Source organism: Saccopteryx bilineata, chromosome 1 (assembly GCF_036850765.1).
Source record: "Saccopteryx bilineata isolate mSacBil1 chromosome 1, mSacBil1_pri_phased_curated, whole genome shotgun sequence".
In the NCBI taxonomy this organism is placed as follows: domain Eukaryota; kingdom Metazoa; phylum Chordata; class Mammalia; order Chiroptera; family Emballonuridae; genus Saccopteryx; species Saccopteryx bilineata.
The window spans coordinates 400,609,480-400,632,974 of record NC_089490.1 but is presented as its reverse complement, the minus strand read 5'-3'; the positions used below and the strand labels follow the sequence as shown (position 1 = coordinate 400,632,974).

The window sequence follows — 23,495 nt, the reverse complement described above, 5'->3', positions numbered from 1 at the left end:
TGGGCCAAACCTGTTTAGTTCAACCCTGGTCACTGTGACTCTAGCCCAGGGGCCAAGAGCCTTTTTGGCTGAGAGAGCCATGAACGCCACATATTTTAAAATGTAATTCTGTGAGAGCCATACAAAGACCTGTGTACGTTAGGCATTATCCAATCAAAATTTGGTGTTGTCCCAGAGGACAGCTGTGATTGGCTCCAGCCACCCGCAACAATGAACATGAGTGGTAGGAAATGGATTGTAATACATGAGAATGTTTTATATTTTTAACATTATTATTATTATTTATTTATTTATTTTGTATTTTTCCGAAGCTGGAAACGGAGAGAGACAGTCAGACAGACTCCTGCATGCGCCGACCGGGATCCACCCCGCACGCCCACCAGGGGCGATGCTCTGCCCACCAGGGGGCGATGTTCTGCCCCTCCGGGGCATCGCTCTGCCGCGACCTGAGCCACTTTAGCTCCTAGGGCAGAGGCCAAGGAGCCATCCCCAGTGCCCGGGCCATGCGGGAGGGGAAGAGAGAGACAGAGAGGAAGGAGGGAGGGTGGAGAAGCAAATGGGCGCTTCTCCTATGTGCCCTGGCCGGGAATCGAACCCGGGTCCCCCGCACGCCAGGCCGACACTCTACCGCTGAGCCAACCGGCCAGGGCCCACTATTATTATTTTTATTAAAGATTTGTCTGCAAGCCAGATGCAGCCATCAAGAGCCACATCTGGCTCACGAGCCATAGGTTCCCGACCCCTGCCCTGGGTCTGACAGTGGTGAGTCTCCTAATGCCATTTTCAACCAGTATGCCTCAAGAATTTTAAACATGCAATACCTAGTCAGTCAGGAGCATTCACCTCTTTTCCCTTGGATCACCAAATAAAATCAACAGCCAACACAATAGCCCTCTAGTGTAAATGAGTAAAAATTATACCTATTTTTTTTTTTGATCAGCAAAAAATTATTTTTGTGTGCCGTAGAATTTTAGTAATGACTTTTTGTGTGCCACAAGATAAAAAGGGTTGAAAATCCCTGTCCTGGCAGGCCATTTCCTACAGAGAACACACTGTTAGCTTTGACACATGCTTGGTCGTGGGTCTACGATTCCCCAAATCATAAACCCAGTCAGTCTAGCTACCCCCTACCCCATGGGCACCTCCTTGAGGGACCTGGGGAAGCAAAGTGAAAATTAAGTCAGAACCGGACCTCAAAATGGGAGACGATGAATTCAAGACGGTGGCCGTGCCGGGGAGTGTGGCAAGCGAAAACCCATCAAAGCAGTCGGTTAAGGCAACTGTATTTTGTTCTTTGCTTCCATTTTTCCATCCCAAGATTATTTTTTAAAATTCATTTTCTCACATTTCTTGGTTTCATTTTTAAAAACATCCGAACCACCTGGAATGTAATTAGGCCTAGGAGAGGGCAGGCCGCGGTTCTGCCCTGACTCCCGCGGGAGCCCCTCGGTGCCTTCTCCTTTCAGGCTCCGGCCCCTCCCTCAGCCGCACGTCAGTCCCCTCAAGGTCACACCACGGACTGTCATTCTCATGGCGGCAACTGCTCCTGGGACATGTCTCCTGTGAGCTGCTCTAAGGCACGCCCGTCCTGAGGGAACCTGGGCTCTTCTCCACCCAGACCGAGGGTGCTGGGGAGCAAGGGGCATGGGGCACCACAGCCCAGCGCAGAGCCCAGTCCTTGCCCTGGAGGCAGTGACTCGGGCAGCACTGGGAGGTGGGAGAGAGCAGGTCCCTGAGTCTCTGAAACAGCTTTCCTTTCTACCAGAAAGCCAGCCTCGCAGAGGATAAGGTGTAACCTTCAAAAAGGGGCAAGGCCTGTGCTACTGGCAGGTGTGGTGGGGGCGGGTGGTTGAGAAGATACGCCCCTGGCTTCTGGCTGGCTGCTGCCCAGGCTGGGGGTGGCAGACTGTCTCAGAGGGTCCAGGCTAGTTCTTGCCCTTCGTCTGGGTTCTTCAGTCATGTGGCGACCAGGTCTCCCTAGCACAGGCCAGACTACACCACCTCAGGAGAGGTCTTGCTCACCTCTGAATTCCAAGGGAGTGAACGAAGGAGCTCATTTAATCTACACAGTGCATCCTGTACAAACAGCAAAGGCTCAGAGAGGTTCAGTGACTTGCCTGCGGTGACACAGCTGGCCAGCGAACCTGCCTGAGGGTGGTGTTGGCGTTCCTCCCAGCATGCGGCCTCTCCTCCCAGGGCTAACCCTGGAATGTGCATCATGACCAGGAAGAAAAAAATAAGGAGGGAACTTTATTTAATATTAAAGCTGGGGAGAGGACCGGAAGGGAGGTTGGCTTCACTTGGTGATGGTGTTCCTGCAGAGAGAAGAAGGGTGTGAGGCTGGAGCACGGGCACGCCCGCCCCCGGCCCACCTGCCCACACGCTCTGGCCCACTCACGCGTTCATGCTCTTGCCACTGCCACTGAGCACGATGTACGGTGTCTTCTGGGCTTTCTGCTTTTCCTGGAGCAAGGCCACAGTGCCCAGGGGCGTGTCGCTGGAGCTCATCTTCTTCAGAAGCTGTGGGGTCAGGGCCAGTCAGCACAGGGTAGGGGTAGCCCTGGCCCATCAGCCACCCCAGCCCCAGCGGACGTGGAAGCCACCCCCAGGTCCCTATGGGCCACCTACCGCCTCCTCGTCCAGCTTCTTCATCCGCCGCTCCGTCTTCATCTTGCCTGAGCCTTTCCCATGGAAGCGGTGGGACAGCTGCCGAAAAGCCTGGGGACACGGGACAGGAACTGCATTGGAGCCACCGTGCCCCTCAGGGCAGGGGCAGTGGTGACCCACCTGACCCGGGCAGTGGGAAGGGGACCAGACAAGGGCAAGACAGGCTCAGGAGGTGGATGTGCTGCCCTGGGGGCTCAGGATTCTAAGATGCCCTGCTGAGCCGAGGCCAGGCCAGGACCCAGGGTGGGGAGGCCAGCCACGCCACGGAGTGTGCAGATGGAGACGGGAGGCGGGAAAGGCGGACAAGGGCCACCAGCGAAGGGGGTGTCTGTGAGAGTGCAGGAGTCAGTCTGGGGCCTGGACACTGCCTGCCAGGATGGTGGCCCTGAGGGCAGATCAAACCACTGAGGGGGAAGGCGAGCAAGGGACCCGAAGCACCTGTCTGACCCTCCTACCCTGTGAGGGGGACTGCTGTGCTCACCAGAGAGGAGGAGACGGGGGCACAGAGGTTCTAACATGTCCCCAGGGCCCTGGCCCTGTGGTACTCCCCCCCCCCCCTCCCTGTCTCAGAGGCCCCCTCACCTCCTTGGGTGTCAGTTTCCGACCTGTCTCGTCCACATACTCGATCTTAACATCGGGCTTGTAGCCGTCCTTCTCCTTAAAATCCTGGGTGAAGCCGCGGTACTCCTCCCGCCGGCTGTACTTGTCATCGATGGCCCTGGCCCGAAACAGAAGCCTCAGGGCTGGCCACTGCCCACCCTGCCTGGGTTCCCAGCAGTCCAGAGCTGGCGCCAGTGCCCTGGCCTTCTGCCCATCCCTGCCACACTCACATCTTGTCCTCAATGCAGTACACCGCTGATGGCAGGGACTTGTTGGGCGCCTTCACCCGAGCCACCTTCTGCACTGTCGTCTCCAGCAGACCTGGAAAGGGGGAGGGGGTGAGATTTCAGGCTGCCCACCCCAACACAGAGCCATAGCCTCAGGGCGGACTGATACCCCAACAGCAGAGAAGGTGCTGTGGGACCCTCACAGCCACGCTGTAGGAGTAAAGACATCAGGCCTACTTTGCAGACAAAGGAAAAAGACTCGGAGAAATCGGCCCTTCAAGGGCCACTAACCAAGTAAATGGTAGAGTTGGTATCCTAATGCCAGGGAGTGTGCCACAGCCTGGACTGCTTCAAGTCCCCCTGCTCATCAGGAGACACAGCCTTGAGGGATAAATGGTGCTTTGTAGGAAGACATGTGAGCAAAGCCGTGAAAAATGGGGTGACGGCGAGCAGTCCATAAGTTCCCGTGACTGCCCCCAAACCAGGTGCGAAAGGAGCTGCTCGTGGGTCCTGGGGGAGCAGCCCACAGCATTGGGAACGAGGCAAAGACAGCAGAGGGGACCGGAGGAAGACGTGCTGGCACCTCGCTGGCATGGCACCCAGGGGCCGGCAAGGCTCACGGCGGCTGAAGCCCCTCACCTTTGTTCTGACACAGGAGCAGCGCGGCGGCCAGCCCTCTGTTCACGATGGGCTCCTCGTCCAGGATGGTGGTGGAGGAGGCCGAGAACTGAGGGGCGGCACAGGGCGGTAAGGAAGGTGGGGAGTGGGCCCCACGGACTCCTCTCACCCCTACCCACCCGCCACCGCCAGCCATACCCAACTGCGGTCCTGTTCTTGCCCAGGCCCCGTGTGTCAAGATGTCCCATTTAATCCCCAGGATAGCCCTATGATCTTGATGGTCCCCATTTATGGACGAGGAGACCAAGGCCTGAGACACCGAGTAACTTGCCCCCGAGGTCCCCGAGCTAAGAAGGGGAAGAGCTGGAGCCGGAGCCAGAGCCACGTGATCTGCCCCCAGCCCCAGCCCCACCAGGCTGTACGCTTCCCGCCCTTCCAGCCCCTCAGCCGCCAGTCTTGGGCCTCCCCCTCCTCACATCCTGATGCTGCTTTTCCTCATCCAGGTTGACTGTGCTCCAGCCAATGTTCTCCTCCCCGTCAGACTCGGAGCCGCCGTTGGCCGAGCGCTCCTCATCCCGTTCAAAGTCCTGGAGGAGAGAAGGCCACTGTCAGCCTAGGCAGCCTATCTGGACATGGGCTCATCAGTGAGAACTACTGGGGCCAACACTGCTGCTCACAGCCAGCCCCTGGGGGCCCTGCCCGAAAACCCACCATGAGCTCCTCCTGCTCCTCCCGGTTGCCAGCCAGCCCGTAGGTGGGGATCTCCCCCAAGGTGCGGCAGAACTCCGACGTGGCATTGAACACGATGGTCCCCTTCCGCTCCGGGTCCTCGTCCTCCTCCCAGCCCCGCTGGCGGGACTCCAGCTTCTTCACAATCTCCACCACCTGGAGGAGGGAGCAGCTGTGGGCAAACCCAGAAGTTTCTGGGAGGGTTCCATTGAGACCCAGGAACCCAAGAGCCTCCTGGTGGCAGCAAGACAAGCCATTCCCACTGCCAGCAGTGGGCCTCTCAGTCCGTGTCCTCCCCGAGTCTGCTCTCCACTCTGCACCTGCACCAATCTCACCAGGTCACTCCTCTGCTCCAAAGCCATCAATGGCTCCCTACTGCCATCTGAATCAATATCCAAAAACCCTGCATGACCCTTAGGAACAGGCCTATGCCAACCCTTTTTCCAAAGGCCCTCAACTCACCACCTCAGCCTCACACCCTCCTCCAGGACTGGAGCACACCAGGGATTCTCTTGCCACGTCCTTGCCACCCACCTGTCTCTTGACAAACTGCTACTTCAGGAGTCAGTGTAAACATCACCTCTGGAAGCCCCTCCCTGATGCCACAGAGTGCTAAGACTCCCTACAGTGATTCCAGCACTGAATGCCCCAACCGCCCGCAAACCCTGCTTCCCTCCTGCTGCAGACGCCTAGCCCGGCTCCTACAGCCACCCTCCTCCCTGACATGGCTGAGGCCCTGCAACACCGCTCCCGAGTGCACCCCCTCTGTCTCCTCTATTGCGTCACTGTCCTCAGCACACAAGGATTATCTGGGACCTCTCCTCTTCGAAAAGAATTCTCAACCCCATAACCCTACTGCTCCACCCTTGACAGCAAGCTCTTCAGAAAAGTTTCTTGTCAACACATGCACTTCTGCATCCCTATCCTTCCATTTCATTACATTGCTTTCTTTATGAAAGTACATTTATTAAACCTGGGAACAGTAAAACAAAGGAAGGGCTTAGGATAGAAGAAGCAACAGGAGAGAGCGTGGGCAGGAGAAAGGCTGCTTTGGCCTCTAGAAACATTATAGGAAAGAAGTGAGCCACGCGCTAGGCTCAATGGATTCACTGAGAAGTAACAGACAGAAGTGAGCTAAAGCTGGGTTGCTGTGGGCTCACTGAAAAGTCAAGAGAAAAGGGGGCCTTGGAGACAGGATCAGAGGATGAGCCCAGGACAAGCTGTCACTGCCCACTGCTTCCCGGGTTGCAAGTCTCATGGGACCCTCAGAATTTAGAAGAAAGTTCATGTCTGAGAGAAAGGGGAAGGTGTGAGCATGCTCCAGAGGGAGCCTGCACTTACATCACTTTTTTTTTATTTAAAAATTAAATTTAATGGGGTCATATTGATCAATATGAGTATATAAGTTTCAGGAATACAATTATTTATTTATTTTGGTGACAGAGAGAGGGACAGATAAGGACAAATAGGAAGGGAGAGAGATAAGAAGCATCAATTTTTTGTTGCAACCCCTTATCTGTTCATTGATTGCCCTCTCATATGTGCCTTGACGGGAGGGGGAGGAGCAGAGCAGAGTAAGTGACCCCTTGCTCAAGCCAGTGACCTTGGGCTCTAGCCAGCGACCATGGGGTCATGTTTATGATCCCATGCTCAAGCCAGCAACCCTGCGCTCAAGCTGGTGAGCCCACAATCAAGCCGGATGAGCCCTCGGTCAAACTGAAGACCTTGGGGTTTCAAACCTGGGTCCTCTGTATCCTAGTCCAATGCTCTATCTACTATGCCACTGCCTGGTCAGACTACATTTATTATTTATTTATTTTTGTATGTTTCCAAAGCTGGAAACGAGGAGGCAGTCAGACAGACTCCCACATGCGCCCGACCAGGATCCACCTGGCATGCCCACCAGGGGGCGATGCTCTGCCCATCTGGGGCATTGCTCTGTTGCAAACAGAGCCATTCTAGTGCCTGAGGCAGAGGCCATGGAGCCACCCTAGCGCCCAGGCCAACTTTGCTCCAATGGAGCCTTGGCTGCGGGAGGGGAAGAGAGAGACAGGAGAGGGGGAGGGGTGGAGAAGGAGATGGGCGCCTCTCCTGTGTGCCCTGGCCAAGAATCGAACCCGGGACATCTGCAAGCCAAGCCAACGCTCTACCACTGAGCCAACCGGCCAGGGCCTATTTTTTAATGAATATCATCATTAACCCAAAAGAGTTATAGCTAACAATACATGTCTTTTCTTTTATTGATTTTGTTTTAGAGTCAGAGAAGAAGGGGGGCTGTGGAGAGGGGAAGAGGAACATCAACCTGTTCCTGTATGTGTCCTGAGCAAGAAGAGAACCAGCAACCCCTGTGCACTGGGACATTTTAACCACCCAAGCTATCTGGCCAGGCTGCATATGTCATTTAAAATAATAATATCTGGCCCTGGCCAGATAGCTCGGTTAGAGCATTGTCCTGAAGTGCAGAGATTGCTGGTTCAAACCCCAGTCAGAGCACAAACAGGAAAAAAATTGATGTTCCTGTTTCTCTCTCTCCCTTCCTCTCTAAAATCAATAAAACGTTAAAAAAAAATCATCATAGTGTAAACACTGCAGAATTCCACAAATAACGTGATACAAAACAAAAAGTCGAGACTGTAGTGTCAGTGCAGTTTACAAGGGCACAGAGGCCCGTGCTCACAAGCACAGTCACCACAGGCGTCTGTCCCATCCCGCTGAGCCCCCCACCGTGCCCGCACGCAGCCCCAAGGCCCTCACCTTCTCGCCGCTATCTCGCAGCTGCTGCAGCTGCCGCAGCCGGCGCCCCTTCTCCAGCTGCTTCTGCAGCTCCAGCTCCGCCTCGTCCTCCTCCAGCACCGCTGGGTCCCCAGGCAGTGGGCCTCCACCCTCCTCTGGTGGAAAAGAACATGCCGGCTCAGGTCACACATGGGATCCCGGGCTCTTCTCCCTGCCCCTCTGCCGACCCTCAGCAGGCTGGGGTCCCCTCACCCTCATCACTGATGTCCATGTTCTCCACTCGAGTGTCATCTGACTGTGGGGGCTGAGGTGCGGGCTCCTTCTCCTCCTCCTCCTCCTCCAGGGCCTCCTCATCTCCCTCGGGCACTCGGCGTCGACCCCGGCCACGCAGCCTGGGGACAGAGACCTCTGCAGTGAGCAGGGGCCCCGAGGCCAGCCCAGCCACCACCCACCCGTGTCCGAGCCCACCTGGAGCCAAAGTCCCCATCTTGAGTCTGGTCCCCAAGAGGCAGCAAGTCGTCGGCCCGCACCGCCACCTCTTTCTCCTTCTTGCGGACCTTCTTCACCCTCCGCTTGGTCTTTTTAAAGGTTACCTGCGGGGAGGAGGGCAGGGGACATGAAGGAAGAAGGGGAAAGGTGGACAGCTACAAGCCCCCAAATGAACCCTTCTTACACAGAAATAAGACGTGAGATGTGTGCACCATCCCACCAGTGAGATGCAGAAGTCTGAGACAGAGGTTAAGTACCTTTGCCTAGAGTCACCCAGCAACTGAGGTGGAGAGCTGGGACTGTGAATCTCGGTAGTGTGTCCCCACAGTCCTGCTCTCAGCCACTTGAGCCATGTAATCTCCTAAGGCAGCTGTCTACTTCTGTATTCAGTCATGCCAAATGCAAAATCCCCATACGAGCTATAAGGTCACCACTTATCAAACTATCACTAACCCTTGAAACGGCCCTTATGAGGTGGCTCCTGCCCTCCCCATTTCACAAGGGGCACCTCAGACTCAAAGTAAATGACTCCCACAGAGCACAGGCTGGCTCCGTGGAAGAGCCTGGACAGAAACACGGATCCCTGTGACTCACAGAGCCCGCTCTGCGCACACCCACTGCCTCCCGGTGCCTCCACAAGGACTGAACATCGCTGAAGACCAGATCTCCCTCCTCAGTTCACTGTGACAGGAGGGAGGCACCACTGCCCTGACAAGTGAGGGAAGTGGCCCCGGGGCTCACCATCTCCTCCTGTGTGAGGTACTCGGAGGCGAGCCGGGGCCCGACCGTGCTCAGGGACTGCGCCTGCAGCCGCAGCCTGGCCCGGATCTCCTGCAGCTCCCGCTCCCGCAGGCCGTCGGCCATGCCACCCTGCTCCAGTCGGAAGGAGTGCGGCCGCTCGCCCTCCAGCTCCTCATCGTACTTTGACAGGATGGAGCGGGGTTTTTGCTGCAAGGCGAGAGGTACAGGTTGGGAGCCAGCCTGGCTCGTGAAAGGCCACAGAGCCCCCGCTGCCAAGGTGCCCGCCCAGCCACCGCGCTGCCCGCCTGCCTGTGCCAGGTCGTCCACACTCTCGTCCTCTGCATAGGGCAGGTAGTCAGGCTTTTTCTTCCGCAACTCCACGTTTTTCTCTGCCCGCTCCTTATCCACCAGGTTCACGTTCACCAGCACGTCCTCCTCCTCCTGCAGCACACCTGGGGGCAGGGCAGAAGCAGCGCCCGCTCACACATGCTCCCGGCTCGCTCGGGGCGCCTGCGGCCCCACCCAGGGAACCCCAGCTCAGCCCACCTTTGTCCTTGAGGGTAAGGATCATGGTCTCCCCTTCTCGGAAGGAGTCAATGGCATGCTCCACCGTGAGGCCCTGCAGGTCTCGAGCGCTGTACCGGTCCTAGAAGGGCGGGCGGGGGAAGGGCCAGCTGAGTCAGGAGCCCGGACCTGGGGATTCCAGCACCAAGGACAGCAGTGCTGCCGCCACCCCACTGCCCCAGCAACCTCACCTGGCGCCTGTGCCCGAACTCCTCCTCCACCAGAGTGCTGACACCAAACTCTTGGTCCATCTCCTCCAGCAGCTTGGCCTGTGGGACAAGGGCGATGGCCTATGACCTCGGGCCACTCAGGACCGCCCAAAGACACACAGGGCTTTATCAACTGGGAGTGCACAGGGCAGGCCTTGCAGGCAAGCCGCTAAGGACCGAGAGCAGACACCACTGTCCACAGAACTGCCCCTCTGAACCTAGCCCTCGCCAGGCCCCCGGAGGCACGGAGCAACGCCCCGCCGCCCACATCCTCACCCTCTTCTCTGCCAAGTCCTTCTCCTTCTGCAGCTGCCGGCTCCGCTCGATCCAGGCCGCGGTGTCATCCAGCCAGGGGTCATCCTCCCCCAGAGTCTTTATCTTGCTGGAGAGAGAAAACAAGTGACCTTCGGAAGTCCTACTCCTGCTCCCGACCCCGACCTCAGAGCTCATGGCAGCCTCCTTGGGCCCGTTCGCTGCCCACCCTATCGGGGACCCCTCACCCCAGTTTTTGGTTGAGGAGGCGCTTTTCTTTGGCAGCCGCCAGCTTTTCTCGTAGCTCCTCTCGCTGTCGCAAGGCCATGGGGTTGATGACATCGGCTGCCACAGGCTCCTCCTTGGTGCCCGCCTCTGGAAGGGGGGCCCAGACATGAGGCTCTGCCTGCCCATGGCTGGTGGGGAGAGGAGGAAGCCACTCACCCTGCCCCTTCCAGCTCAGGGGGCCAGACGGGGCCCGGAGAGGGGGAAGGATCTTCACCTCCTTACTCCCACTTTACCCCACACTCCCATGTCCCCACACAGCACAATGGGACCCTCCATGCTTTCCAAAGACCCTCAACTCCTGCTGTAAAAAAATGCAACACCCACACAGCCCATCAGTTTTTAGCAAGAGCACGTATCTCAGCCCACTTAATGCTACCTCACAAGCAGAGTGAGGAGGCAATGCCGACTGTCAAAGAATAAACTGAGTGACGTTCTGAAAGCAAGACACTCCACGCCCATCAGCGAGCACACACACACACACAAGTTCACTAATGTCCTGAGCCTGTGCTCGAGCCCACTGTCTTCCACCCAAACGCCCTCCCTCACCCATACCCTCAGCCACGCACTCACCCTTCTTGACGGCATTGACCTCCAGGGGTTTCAGCCCCAACTTGGCCCGGAGTTTACTGAGGACAAGAGAAATCAGTGTTAGGAGCTGTCAAAAAAACGGGGCACCAAATGCATTTCTAGATACACTGGGGTGAAAACAGGATGCGCTGAGTCCCAAACACAGGACCTGTCCCAGGCAGTCCAGGGTACTGGGAAGGGCACTATCCCCTAAATCAGGGAAAGCGGTATAGGCATGGCCTGCCCCTAACCAGTGGATGCCATCCTTCATCTTGGGACTTCGTGTCCTCTCCTGTCACTCGGATGGTTGGCTAGTGTGATTTATGTGGCATTTCGAATTCCAACCAGAATGCCTTAGTGTGTGAAAGCCTCCCTCAGCGGCAGCTCCAGACCTACCTGTTTCAGAAGAAAAAGAGGAGACAAAGGACCCAGTACTTACTTGGTTTCCTCGATGCTAAGCGACGAGGCATCTCCTGAGCTAGTTTTGGAACTGGCAGCTGGAACAACAAGAAGTACGGCTCAGGTGCTGAACACAAAGCCAAGAAGTCATAGCCTTGGCCCCAGCTTCAGGGCCAAAGACGAGGGCCCCTCACCAGCACCAGGCCTTGCTGAGACACCGGAAAACGGAAAACAGCAGCCTCCTGCCACCCCACTAACTCCTTCCTTGTGAGTCCCAGTCTCTGGGAAGCCCACCTCTCCTGCATCCCTTCCTTTCTTGACCCCAAATGCCCAACTTCCTGCATCACACACTTTGCTACCTCTTCCGTTTCGTGTACTCTATTTTCGAACCACACCGCCCTCTCTAGCATCACCCTGACTGACAAAGTCCTATCCAAATGCCACCTCTTTCATGAAGTCCTGCTCAATTATTGATCAGAATGAACTGCTCTGCCCCAAACTCCCCAGCAGGGTCAGTCGTTTCCGGGTCTGTTATTCCCTACAAGGCAGAAACCGTGTTGGCAGCATGACTGTGTCCTCTGTGATTCACCTAGTCAAGAAACGCTTATTGGCGCCTGCTCTGTGTTGGATGTTGGGGACACAGAGATAAAGAAGCATTTCAAACTTCCTTCATCCACTTCACAAACAGCCCATTAACCTCACTGACTACACAGACAGAAGCTAGACACCCTCAGATGGAGCTCCCCCAACTCGCCGCTACCACATAGCCTGCCTCCTCTTTTTTTATTTCCACCTGGACCCTGGAATCCTACCCTTCCAGGCTCTCTCCAAAGTCAAGAACCTACTATTCTTAATCCAATGGATTCTTCCCAGCTCTGGTTTTGTTTGATCTTCTGTGGTATGGGACACTTTTGATCACTTCCTTCTTCTAACAATACTCTTTGCCCACAGATCCCACAACACAAGATTCTATGGTTTTCCTGCTTTTTTGGCTATTATATCTCCTTTTCTGTACTGTTTTGCTCCAACTATTAGTAAAACATTAGTATTTCTCAGGCTTTATTCCTGATCCTGGCTTCTAACTCCACACTATTTCAGGGGATTTCATTTATCACCTGAATACTCATCTTGGTCCTGGCCAGGCAGCTCAGTTCATTATATTAATAGCATTGTGGTCCTGACACACCAAGATTGTGGGTTCAAACCCTGGTCAGGGCACATACAAGAAACAACCAATGATAGACAGTATGAATAAGTGGAACATGTCGATGTTTCTCTCTCTCTTCCTTCCTCTCTCTCTAAAAGAAGCTTTAGAGAGAAACAGGAACATCAAGCTGCTCCTGTATGTGTCCTGACTGGGGATTCGAACCAGCAACCTCTGTGCTCCAAAAGGATGCTCCAACCAACCAAGCCATCCAGCCAGGCTAACTATTATTGATTTTTAGAGAGAGGAAGGGAGAGGAGAAGGGAAAAGGAAGCATTTGTTGTTCCACTCATTTGTGCAAAATTTTTTTGGTTGCTTCCTGTGCATACCCTAACTGGGAATCGAACCCATAACTTTGTTGTTTGGGGATGATGCTCTTAACCAACTGAGATAACTGGCCATGGCCTAAAAATCTATTTTAAAAAATACTTGTCTTTCTAAAACTGTTCCATCCAGCCCAAACCCTGGATTTCCCCCAGGTTTCTTATGCATGTCACATCCACACTCTGCAAAACTGAATCCTTGCCTCAAAAGTCTGCTTCTCTTCCAAATGCCTCAACTTCAGTGGACACCACCACACACTTAGTTGCTCAAGCCAAAATTCCAGTCATCTTCAAGTCCTTCTTTTCCTTCCCACCCTCATTCAAGTCTAATTCCTCTTGCAAACTACGTCTTTAATCTGTCCAAGCCTCTCCACCTCACTACCACTGCCTTGGTGCAGGCCTCACCTGATCTCCAGTATTGACTATCCCTGACCCAGTTCTTAATGCAGCGATCTTTGCAAATATAATCGACTCACTTCCCAATTCAAACCCATGCTTCTCTATTACCCCCAGGACAAAATTCAAATTTCCTTTTTTTTTTTTCTTTTTCATTTTTCTGAAGCTGGAAACAGGGAGAGACAGTCAGACTGACTCCCGCATGCGCCCGACCGGGATCCACCCGGCCCACCATGGGGCGACTCTCTGCCCATCCTGGGCGTCGCCATGTTGCGACCAGAGCCATTCTAGCGCCTGAGGCAGAGGCCACAGAGCCATCCCCAGCGCCCGGGCCATCTTTGTTCCAATGGAGCCTTGGCTGCGGGAGGGGAAGAGAGAGACAGAGAGGAAAGCGCGGCGGAGGGGTGGAGAAGCAAATGGGCGCTTCTCCTGTGTGCCCTGGCCGGGAATCGAACCCGGGTCCTCCGCACGCTAGGCCGACGCTCTACCGCTGAGCCAACCGGCCAGGGCTCAAATTTCGTAACAGGGCTTACAGGGCCCTTCGTGTTCGACCTCCCACCTATTGTACAGCTTCAAGTCTCCTGCCCAATACCAGGTTTTACCTTCCCTCTGTACACGCCAGTAGCGCTCCATTCATTCATTCACTCACTCACTCACTCACTGCATTTATTGAAGGCCTGTGATGGGCCAATTGAGGAAAACAAAGTCTCTGCCTTCACACAGCTTAGTAGAAGAAAACAATCTGTAACCCTAAATACCCATAAGGAAATTTGTTCGTTTGTTTTGTTTTGTTTTACAAGAAGACTTTTAAATAAGTGCTGGCAAAGACAGCCTGCGTGTCTCTGCCTGAAGTACTGGGCCCACACTGCCTCCACTCCCAGGGACCCTGGGCCTCCCCGGGACCCCCGGCCACGCGCCCCGCCCCCTGCGCAAGCCCCGCCCCTCACCGGCCTCGTAGCCATCATCGCGTTTCTCCCGCTTCACGCGCCGTTCGGAGGGCTCGGCCTGACTGCGCTCCCGTCCGTGCGCACCGCTGCGGACCTCGGTCTCGGTCCCGCGCCGCCCGCCCCCGCGCTCGGTCCCTCGTTCCCGGCTTCGCTTCCGTCGTTCGCCCCCGCTGCTGCTGCCGCCGCCGCCGCCGCCACTCCGGTGCTTGTGTTTTTTGTGTTCCCGATGTCGCGGCGGCTGCTCGGTGGCGCCCCCGGTGCTGGCCGCTGCCGTCGTCCCGGCCGCCTCCTTCTCCCCACGGTGCTTCTTTGACGACCCCATGGTGGTACGTGCGCCCCGAGCTCGGCTGCCACCGAGCCCCGAAGACGTAAGATGGGAAAACTTCCGGGTCGCTCAGCAGCTGCTGTCGTATTGCCGGAAATCAAGAGCGGCTGCTTCCGTCGTTCTCTCCGAAGCCTGCCCCAAAGATTCATGGGAAGGCCGGCATGGACCCCGACTGCGCAACGCAGTTGTCTCGGGCTGGGTGGAAGTCTGGGAGCCGGTGGTCCGATTGCGCGTGCGCTCCCCGAGCTGCGGGCGTCTTCCCGGCCTCCGCCCGCTTGCACACCCCCCTCCACGGGACGCTCACTGTCTCACGGACTTTCTGTGGATAGCTCCCGTCGCCTCAGTAAGGATTCCTCCTTAATGGACTCCCTGGGATCAAGCTGCATCCGGTGCTGGACAACCCAGCATGCTCTCCTCGAGACCCCTGAGTTCCGCAGCCTACCGTCCAAGCCCCTCCAACCAGTGTTATAAGTCAATGCTGCCTTCTGGACTGGGTTTTGTTTTGTTTTAAATTTCATTTTAGGGAGAGAGAGAGAGGCAGGGAGAAAGACAGAAACATCCATCTGTTCCTATATGTGCCCTGATGGGGATCAAACCAGCAATCTCTTCGTTTTGGGGGACGCTCTAACCAATCGAGCTATTGGACTGGATTGCGTTTTTATTTTTTTTATTTTTTTTTTGTTTGTTTGGGGTTTTTTTTGTTTGTTTTTTTCATTTTTCCGAAGCTGGAAACGGGGAGGCAGTCTTCCGCATGCGCCTGACCGGGATCCACCCGGCATGCCCACCAGGGGGCGATGTTCTGCCCATCTGGGTCGTCGCTCTGTTGCATCCAGAGCCATTCTAGCGCCTGAGTCAGAGGCCACAGAGCCATCCCTAGCGCCCGGGCCATCTCTGCTCCAATGGAGCCTCGGCTGCGGGAGGGGAAGAGAGAGACAGAGAGGAAGGAGAGGGGGAGGGGTAGAGAAGCAGATGGGCGCTCTCCTGTGTGCCCTGGCCGGGGAATCGAACCTGGGACTCCTGCACGCCAGGCCGACGCTCTACCGCTGAGCCAACTGGCCAGGGCTATTTTTTTTTTTTAATGTTTGTTTTACTGATTTTAGAGACACAAGAACATCAGTTTCTGTACGTGCCCTGATCAGGGATCAAACCGGCAACCTCTGTGCTCTGGGAAAGTGTCCTAAACAAATGAACCATCCAGCCAAAGCTGGATTGGGAGTTTTATCCTGTGTTCTGTGAACTGCTAAGGAGCTCCAAAGAGCTTCTGTGTGTCTCTGAATTCCCTGAAAGTAGGTGCAAAATTTGTCACAAGTGTGTGTGCGCGCGCATAAGGTTTTTTGTTTTTGTTTTTGTTTTTTTGTATTTTTCTGAAGTGAGAAGCAGGGAGGAGGCAGACAGACAGACTCCTGCATGAGCCCAACTGGTATCCACCTGGCATGCCCATCAGGGGGCGATGCTCTGCCTTCTGGGGCATTGCTCCGTTGCAATGTGAGCCATTCTAACGCCTGAGGTGGAGGCCATGGAACCATCCTCAGCACTTAGGCCAACTTGCTCCAATGGAGCCTTGGCTGTGGGAGGGGAAGAGAGATCGAGAAGAAGGAGAGGGGGAAGGGTGGAGAAGCAGATGGGCGCGTCTCCTGTGTGCCCTGGCTGGGAATCGAACCTGGGACTTCCACAACGAGGGCCAACGCTCTACCACTGAGCCAACTGGTGAGGGTTTTGTTTGTTTTTTTCTTTTCTTGAGGAGAGGACCTATAATGAAGTTACTTAAGTTAAAAGGCCAGTTCAAACAGTCCCTCCTGACATCCACTTCCACCCCCTAGTTCAGGCATGGCCAACATACGGCCATAGGCCTAATCCAGCCCACGTAATGAGTTTATGTGTCCCGTGATTAAATTTTTAATATTCTTCGCTACTTTAAAATCTCAGCTACTCAGAAGCGGAAGCGTCTTTGATTATTGGAAATTGAGATATTTAAGAAGATTGTGATACGCGGAAAAGAATTCCACCTGTGACTACTAGGGTTAACTTCCAATAATTGGTCAAATGGATTCGCGATACTTCTTTATTTTTTTTTTTTAATTCCATTATGAAGATTTACAATTTGCCTGACCAGGTAGTGGTGCAGTGGATAGAGCATCGGACTGGGATGCCGAGGACCCAGGTTCAAGACCCCAAGGTCGCCAGCTAGAGCATGGGCTCATCTGGTTTGAGCAAATCTCACCAGCTTGGACCCAAGGTCGCTGGCTCGAGCAAGGAGTTACTCGGTCTGCTGAAGGCCTGCAGTCAAGGCACATATGAGAAAGCAATCAATGTACAACTAAGGTGTTGCAATGCACAACGAAAAACTAATGATTGATGCTTCTCATCTCTCCGTTCCTGTCTATCTGTCCTTGTCTATCTCTCTCTCTTACTCTCTGTCTCTAAAAAAAAAAAAAAAAAAAAAAAAAAGATTTACAACTTTTGTACTCGTCTGTACTCGATATGAACTGTTTGACATTTAGTGGCAATGTGAAACCCAGATTCTTTTAGGCGGAGTTTGCCAGTGCACACCTAAGGTCAAACAATTCATTATTTTTGTGGCCAAGTGTGCTGAATCAAGTGGCATTGTACCATAGACAATAACTGCAGTTGATAACTGAAAACATGTCCAGGCTGTTTGTAAAATGAAATAATTGTTTTATTTGTGATATAACCCCTTCAAGCTCATTCTATTAATTAAATATTATTTCAATTGATTGTGATACAGTTTGGATATTTATACAGTATATAATTATTTTTTTTCAAAGATTTTATTTATTCATTAGAAAGAGAGAGAAAGAAGGGGGGAGGAGCAGAAAGCATCAACTCCCATATGTGCCTTGACCAGGCAAGCCCAGGGTTTTGAACCGGCAACCTCAGTGTTTCCAGGTTGACGCTTTATCCACTGCGCCACCACAGGTCAGGCTAATTTTTTTCCCTTTTTTTTTTTTTTTTTTTTTTTTTTTTGTATTTTTCTGAAGCTGGAAACGGGGAGAGACAGTCAGACAGACTCCCGCATGCTCCCGACCGGGATCCACCCGGCACGCCCACCAGGGGCAACACCAGTGGGTGATGCTCTGCCCCTCTGGGGCATCACTCTGTTGCGACCAGAGCCACTCCAGCGCCTGGGGCAGAGGCCAAGGAGCCATCCCCAGCGCCCGGGCCATCTTTGCTCCAATGGAGCCTCGCTGCGAGAGGGGAAGAGAGAGACAGAGAGGAAGGAGAGGGGGAGGGGTGGAGAAGCAAATGGGCGCTTCTCCTGTGTGCCCTGGCCAGGAATCGAACCCGGGACTTCTGCACGCCAGGCTGACGCTCTACCACTGAGCCAACCGGCCAGGGCCCAGGCTAATTATTTTTTAAGTTATTATTTTGTACTAGCTCTGTGCTCTTTTATTTACTTATCTTTGTGACAGAGACAGAGAGAGGGACAGATAGGGACAAACAGGAAGGAAGAGAGAGGAGAAGCATCAATTCTTTGTTGCAGCACCTTAGTTGTTCATTGATTGCTTTCTCATATGTGCCTTGACCAGGCAGCTACAGCAGACTGAGTGACCCCTTGTTCAAGCCAGTGACCTTGGGCTCAAGCTGGTGAGCCTTGCTCAAACCAGATGAACCCGCGCTCAAGCTGGCAACCTCAGGGTCTCGAACCTGGGTCCTCCACATCTCAGATGCTCTGTCCACTGCGCCACCGCCTGGTCAGGCTGTAATTATATTTTTATTAAAATACATTTTCATTAAAATAATATTGTATATTAAAATTTGTTTTCACTCACATTTATTCATAAACAAATTACATAATAAACTTTTTTTAAACGAATCATTTTTGTATTTAACATTTTTTAATTTTAATATTTCGTCCAGCCCATGAAAAAAGTTTTCTTTCTAATCTGGCCCGGGGGCAAAAACTGTTGGCCACGCCTGCCCTAGTTGCTCCATCTGGTCGCCCCTCTGCTGTCCATCTGCTGTGGTATGATGTATGTGCCCCTTTAAAAGTGTACCCCGACTCTCCCATCAGACTGGAAGTTCTCAAAGGCAAAGGCCATCTGTCCTATTCATTCTTGAATTTCTAGCACATATGCTAGAGACTGGGGGTGGGGGAAGTCGCAGCGTTGCTCTGTGAGAGCCCCCCCCCTCCTCAGGAGCAGACACAGGCTGTGTGTACTGTCTGGGTGCTGGCAGCTGGACCAGCCACAGCCCCTGGGGGTTGGGCCAAGCTAAACCTGCCTACCCACCGGCCACCTCCTACTCCCAACCCGCAGCCACTTACTACCACTGCCAGAAACCCCACACTGTGTTTTCCATGAAGCCTTTAATTTTTATCTAAGGGACTGGATTCCTGGTCTGGGCTTGGAGTGGACTTTCTCTCAGGCTGGCTGCAGGTGGGTTCTGTCCTTGGGGAGCTCTGAGAAAAATGCTCCATTCTCTTCCTCATTGACCTGTGGCTCCTTAAAGATGAAGGCAAAGATAGAGGCCACTGGGCGCTGCAGCTCCCCCGCCCCACACCCAAGGAGGCCTGAGTGTAAGAGGGGGAAAGGCCATTGTCGATGATATGGGTTCAAATCTGGCTCCTACGCTGCGTGACCCTGAAGAAATGACTTTGAGTCTCAGTTCCCTTCTTGTGAATTAGGCATTATAATCCCTGCTTTGCTACAGGTTGCTCTTAAACTGAAGGGACAGTATGCATGGGATGACCACCATAGCACCAGCCCATAATGGAGGCTTGGTGTGTGGCCACTCAGATGGCCACAGATTCCCAGGCGGGCTCTGCTGCTTATTCACTCCTGTGTTCTTGGGAAAGATCTTGTCCCTCTGGTCTTTAGTTTCCTGGCTCCACCTTCCTCGGGTGACAAAGAGGACAGAGCCTGGGGAAGTATCTGCTGAATGCTAGAGTGAAGTCTTCCAGGTCATAGAGGGGATGGGGGGTGGACAGGGCAGGACTTAAGATTAGATTCAGGGTGGGTCAGCGTGGCTGCCCATGGAGTTCCCTCAGCCTTTCCCTGGCCTTCCAGCCCAAGTTGAAGGGGGACAGGGAGACAGTCGGAGGAGACCCTGCAGGGCCCAAGTCCTGGTGATGGCACCCCTTCCCCCACAGCCGGGCAGAGCCAGCTAGATGGCCAGCTAGATGGCCTCACCTGGGTTTCCTGGAGGTGCCCTCTGGCTCCCCCTTTCTTGCCTCAGCCAGCAGCTGCTCCTCCTCCAGCCCCAGTGCCGACATCACCTGGGCGAAGCGCCGGGTCACGCTGAGCCGGGCATTGGCCTGAGGAGAGAGGTGAGGGAGTCCCACTCAGCACCAGGGCTGCTGAGGACACGTGGGACTCTGATTACTGAGGGGGCCCCAGCCTGGGGTCCCGACTACGAGGGCCCACTCCCACCTTGCCTCCCCACCCACTCCGCCAGTGAGAAGCCGTGTTCTCAGGCAGGGGCTGCCTGCTGGTGCAGATGCCAGTCCTCACCCTCATCCTCACCTGCATGGCCTGCTGGAATAGGTAGGGCCGGGCCTGCACCCTGTGCTGGATGCCCTGCAGCTCTGCCTGGTATTCAGCAAAGCGCTGCCGCTCCTGGCGCCTGTGGGGAGACGGGCCTCCTAACCATGGAGACAACCCGACCCAGCTTCTGAGCCTCTCATCTCCACTAAGGACTTTGTTCTCCCATCCTTACCTTTACCAAACCATTTCCTCCCATCCTCGTCCTGGATGCCTCCTGAGGTCACTGGGGGAGGAACTGGTATTCCCCTTCTACCCATGACCCACCTGAGGCCCAGGAGGGACTTGGCTAAGGTTGCACAGCTGGGACATGAGAGAGAGCCCTGAGCCGAAGTCCCCAGGCTGTGCGCCAGGGCTCCCCTGTCCTCCCAGCCACCCCCAAGGGAGAGGGGCATCTGCTGCACAGCCTCTCCCCTCCGAGTCTCCACCTGGGGACTTCTCACACTGGACCTGTGAGGAAAGCTATAGCTGTCGGCTGTGGCTTTGAGCAAAGCCCTGGGCTGGGCTCTGGGCTGTAGCAGGGATTGGACAAGCTTGTCAGCCTTTGCTGTGGTTCGTACAAGCAGACAGCTTAGAAAATGGGACAGATGAACTGAAAAATGTGTTGCAAAGAATAGAACACATCCTGAAAAGATCCAGTTTCCACTGGGGTAGCACAGTTCCATTTACAAAACCCAGTTTATGCACTCATCAGAAATGTGTCTGCCTCCTGGCAGCAAGAGGGGTTCTCTGGCCACATCCCACACAGGTCCAGGAACCCTGTGAGGCACATATGAGAGGCCACAGGGTGTGGTGGCAGCGCCCACAGACAGTATGGGTGGGGAGAAGATTCTGACTCGTGCTGGGACCTCCAGCAAGTCTGCTGGGCCCTGTAGAAAACACTGCCTTGCTGAGCCTGGACCCTTGGCTATGAGCCAGCGACGGAACCTTCCTCCATTCAAGGAAAAGGGATGGAGCCCTGGCCGTGTAGCTCAGTTGCTTAGAGAGTCATCCCGATACACCAAGCTTGGGGGTTCCATCCCCAGTCAGGACACATACAAGAATCCACCAATGAGTGCATAAATAAATGGAACAACAAATTGATGTTACTCTCTCCCGTCCTCTCTCTCTCTCTCTCTCTCTCTCTCTCTCTCTCTCTCAAATCAATAAGTTTAGAAAAAGAGAGAGAGAGACTTAAAAACCCATGGCCAGGAACAGAAGTTTCTGCAAAAAGGGGTATTCTGCATTCAGGAGGGAATTTAGAGCAGTTTCAAGGGGCAGGATGTGGAGGAAACAGGAGCTGGCATTCAGTCTGTCTTGCCCATGATGTCATGTACATTTTCCTGCTTGATTCTTTTTTTTTTTTACCATTGAATTTACTGGGGTACAGGTTCAGGTGCAAAACTCAGTAAAACATCATCTGCACACTGCGCCGTGCGCCTGCGCTGCAAGCAAAGCCCCTCTCCTCCCACTTCCCCCCTTCGCCCGCCTCCACCAGTCCCCACCCCCTCCCCCTCTGCCTATCATCACACTGGTGTCCCTGTCTGTGTTATATACTTTTTTTTGCTTAATCCCTTTACTTTCTATCATCCAGTCCCCCAAACCTCTCTCCCAATGACAGCTGTCAGTCTGTTCCATGTACCCATGTCTCTGTTTCTATTTTAGATTCCACTGATTTAGATCAGTTTAATTTAGATTCCACATGAAAGTGAAATCAGTTCATTAGACTCCACATATAAGTGAGATCACATGGTACTTGTCTTTCTCTGACTGGCTTGTTTCACTTAGCATGATAATCCTCAGGTTCATCCATGCTGTCACAAAGGGTAAGATTTTCTTCTTTTTTACAGCTGCGTAGTATTCCATTGTGTAAATGTACTACAGCTTTTTTATCCATCTACTGATGGGCACCTGGGCTGCTTCCAGATCTTGACTGTTGTAATCATCAGGATGACGCTCTAACCAACTGAGCTACCTGGCCAGGGAGTGTTTATTCTTTTTTGTTTTTTCATGGTCACAGTACAGGAAGAGGCTAAAACAGATGGCTCTTTGCTGACTGTCAGCAACGGCTGTCTGCAGGGGTGGTGTTATCAGTGCTGTTTACAGTCTATATCAACTATTTCGGTAATATCTGAATTTTTATAGTAAGTATGCCTGGCTTTTGAAATCATGAAAACAATATTTGAAAGTGTGATAGAGCGTGTAGAACATTTAACCTGAGCATCCGACGCTTCAGAGATTGTTATTAACTGGGCAGCCCTGGCCCAGTCCCTTCTCCTGGGCCTCAGCCTCTCTATCTGTAAAATGCAGCTAAGTGGCCGGCCTACCTCCTGGGCCAGGCCAGAGGACAGTAGTGAAGGCACAGCCCTGGGGAAGGGCAGGGCTGGGGCTGATGGGTCCTTCTGTCTGACACAACTCTGCCTCCCGGCCCTGTCCCCACCGGGTTCTCCACAGCTCGGCTTCCTACCTCAGCTCCTCCAGCTTGTGCTGGGTGGCCCCTGGCCCCCGACTCCCTCTGGGTGCGTAGGCGGCCAGGCAGTGGGCCACCCGCTGCTGTACACGCTGTTCCCGGGCGCGCCGCATCTGAGCCTGCCGCTGCTCCTCCTGCTGCTGCCGCTCCCAGGCCTGCAGCAGGCTTCTTGGGTGGGGAGAGGGAAGAAGAGAGATGGAAGAAGTCTGTGGGAGCGGGAGCCTCATGGAGGGTCAGGGGCCAGGTCAGGGAGTATGGGGCTAGGCTAATGCGTTTTCGCTTAAGGGGCAGGCAGATGGATGAATGCATAGAAAAAAAATGGTGATGTGATCAGTAGATGGAAGAAGGAATGGATGAATGGTGTGAATTGGTGAACAGACGACACCTACATTGACTTGAAACATTCTTCCCCCAGATTTCATGGCCAGTTCCTTCTTGTCAATCAGGGCTTTGCTGAATGTCAGGGAAGGAGACTGCTGTCCCATCCCATCTACCTCTCAGGGATTTCCAGCTCTAGCTATACATTTTGTTCACTTCGTTATGAATTATCCTTCTTCCCAAGTAGAATGTAAGCCTCATGAGAGAAGAGGTCCTTGTCTGTCCTGATTCATTCACCACCAGTGAATGTACCTAGAACAGTGCCTAACATAGAAACTCACTATTGGTGAGTTCATGCATGATTGAATCATGGTCAGATAGAAAGATGGACAGACAGACAAAGAGGTAGTTGCAGTTATTCATTTAGCACATATTTATTGAGCACCAACTATGTGGCAAGTCTTGTGTAGGGCACCAGAGGGGCCGGGATCAATAAGATCTGTCACCAGCTTTACACAGGGATGGACAGACAGCCCAGAACCCCACTGCAATGTGCTGTGGCCAGAACTATGATGGAGGCAAGCACAGAGGAGAACTTTCTGGAGGGACCCCTGACTTGAGAGTTCAGAGGTGCATGTAGTTAGCTGAGAGGATGCGGGACAAGGGCTGTCCCGGGGAGGAAGGAGAGAGAACACAGGGCACTCCAGCTGCTCTGACCAGCTGGCGTGGGAGACAGGAGCCTCCTTACCAAGGAATTTGGGCATTGTCCCAAGGGCACAAGGAAGCACGGGAGGATGTCAAGCTGATGATGATGGGTAAGAATTGAGAGGTGTTGAATGGATTCTTGCCTGCCACTTCTAACTGGTCACTAAGGTCCACTGAGTCAGCCTCCAAATGGACCCCCCTCCATTCCCAGGGCCACCTGGCTCAGGCCCTTATCATCCCTCAT

At 53.9% G+C, this 23,495-nt stretch overlaps 2 protein-coding genes across 3 annotated transcripts in view; both read right to left on the bottom strand.

Annotated features, from left to right (window-relative positions):
* Positions 1–1,174: 1,174 nt before the first annotated feature.
* On the bottom strand, positions 1,175–14,365 carry SART1 (spliceosome associated factor 1, recruiter of U4/U6.U5 tri-snRNP). Its single transcript, XM_066252096.1, has 20 exons — positions 13,954–14,365; positions 11,124–11,181; positions 10,688–10,743; positions 10,078–10,204; positions 9,854–9,959; positions 9,560–9,637; positions 9,351–9,450; positions 9,114–9,256; positions 8,805–9,011; positions 8,043–8,167; positions 7,827–7,966; positions 7,596–7,729; positions 4,824–4,997; positions 4,589–4,699; positions 4,134–4,221; positions 3,498–3,588; positions 3,250–3,385; positions 2,629–2,718; positions 2,399–2,520; positions 1,175–2,315 (listed from the first exon to the last, which is right to left on the bottom strand). Exons 1-20 carry the CDS (start codon positions 14,273–14,275, stop codon positions 2,297–2,299), a joined length of 2,427 nt encoding a protein of 808 aa, XP_066108193.1. The 5' UTR covers positions 14,276–14,365; the 3' UTR covers positions 1,175–2,296.
* Positions 14,366–18,165: 3,800 nt separating this feature from the next.
* TSGA10IP (testis specific 10 interacting protein) overlaps positions 18,166–23,495 on the bottom strand; it is a 28,676-nt gene continuing 23,346 nt past the window's right edge. For both annotated transcript variants that reach the window (XM_066252091.1, XM_066252090.1), the window contains exons 5-8: positions 22,226–22,396; positions 19,762–19,861; positions 19,429–19,553; positions 18,166–18,741 (exon numbers count right to left, since the gene is read on the bottom strand). In XM_066252091.1, the coding sequence (XP_066108188.1) occupies positions 18,606–18,741; positions 19,429–19,553; positions 19,762–19,861; positions 22,226–22,396 (532 nt within the window). In that variant the 3' untranslated portion in view covers positions 18,166–18,605. The remainder of the gene's footprint in view (positions 18,742–19,428; positions 19,554–19,761; positions 19,862–22,225; positions 22,397–23,495) is intronic.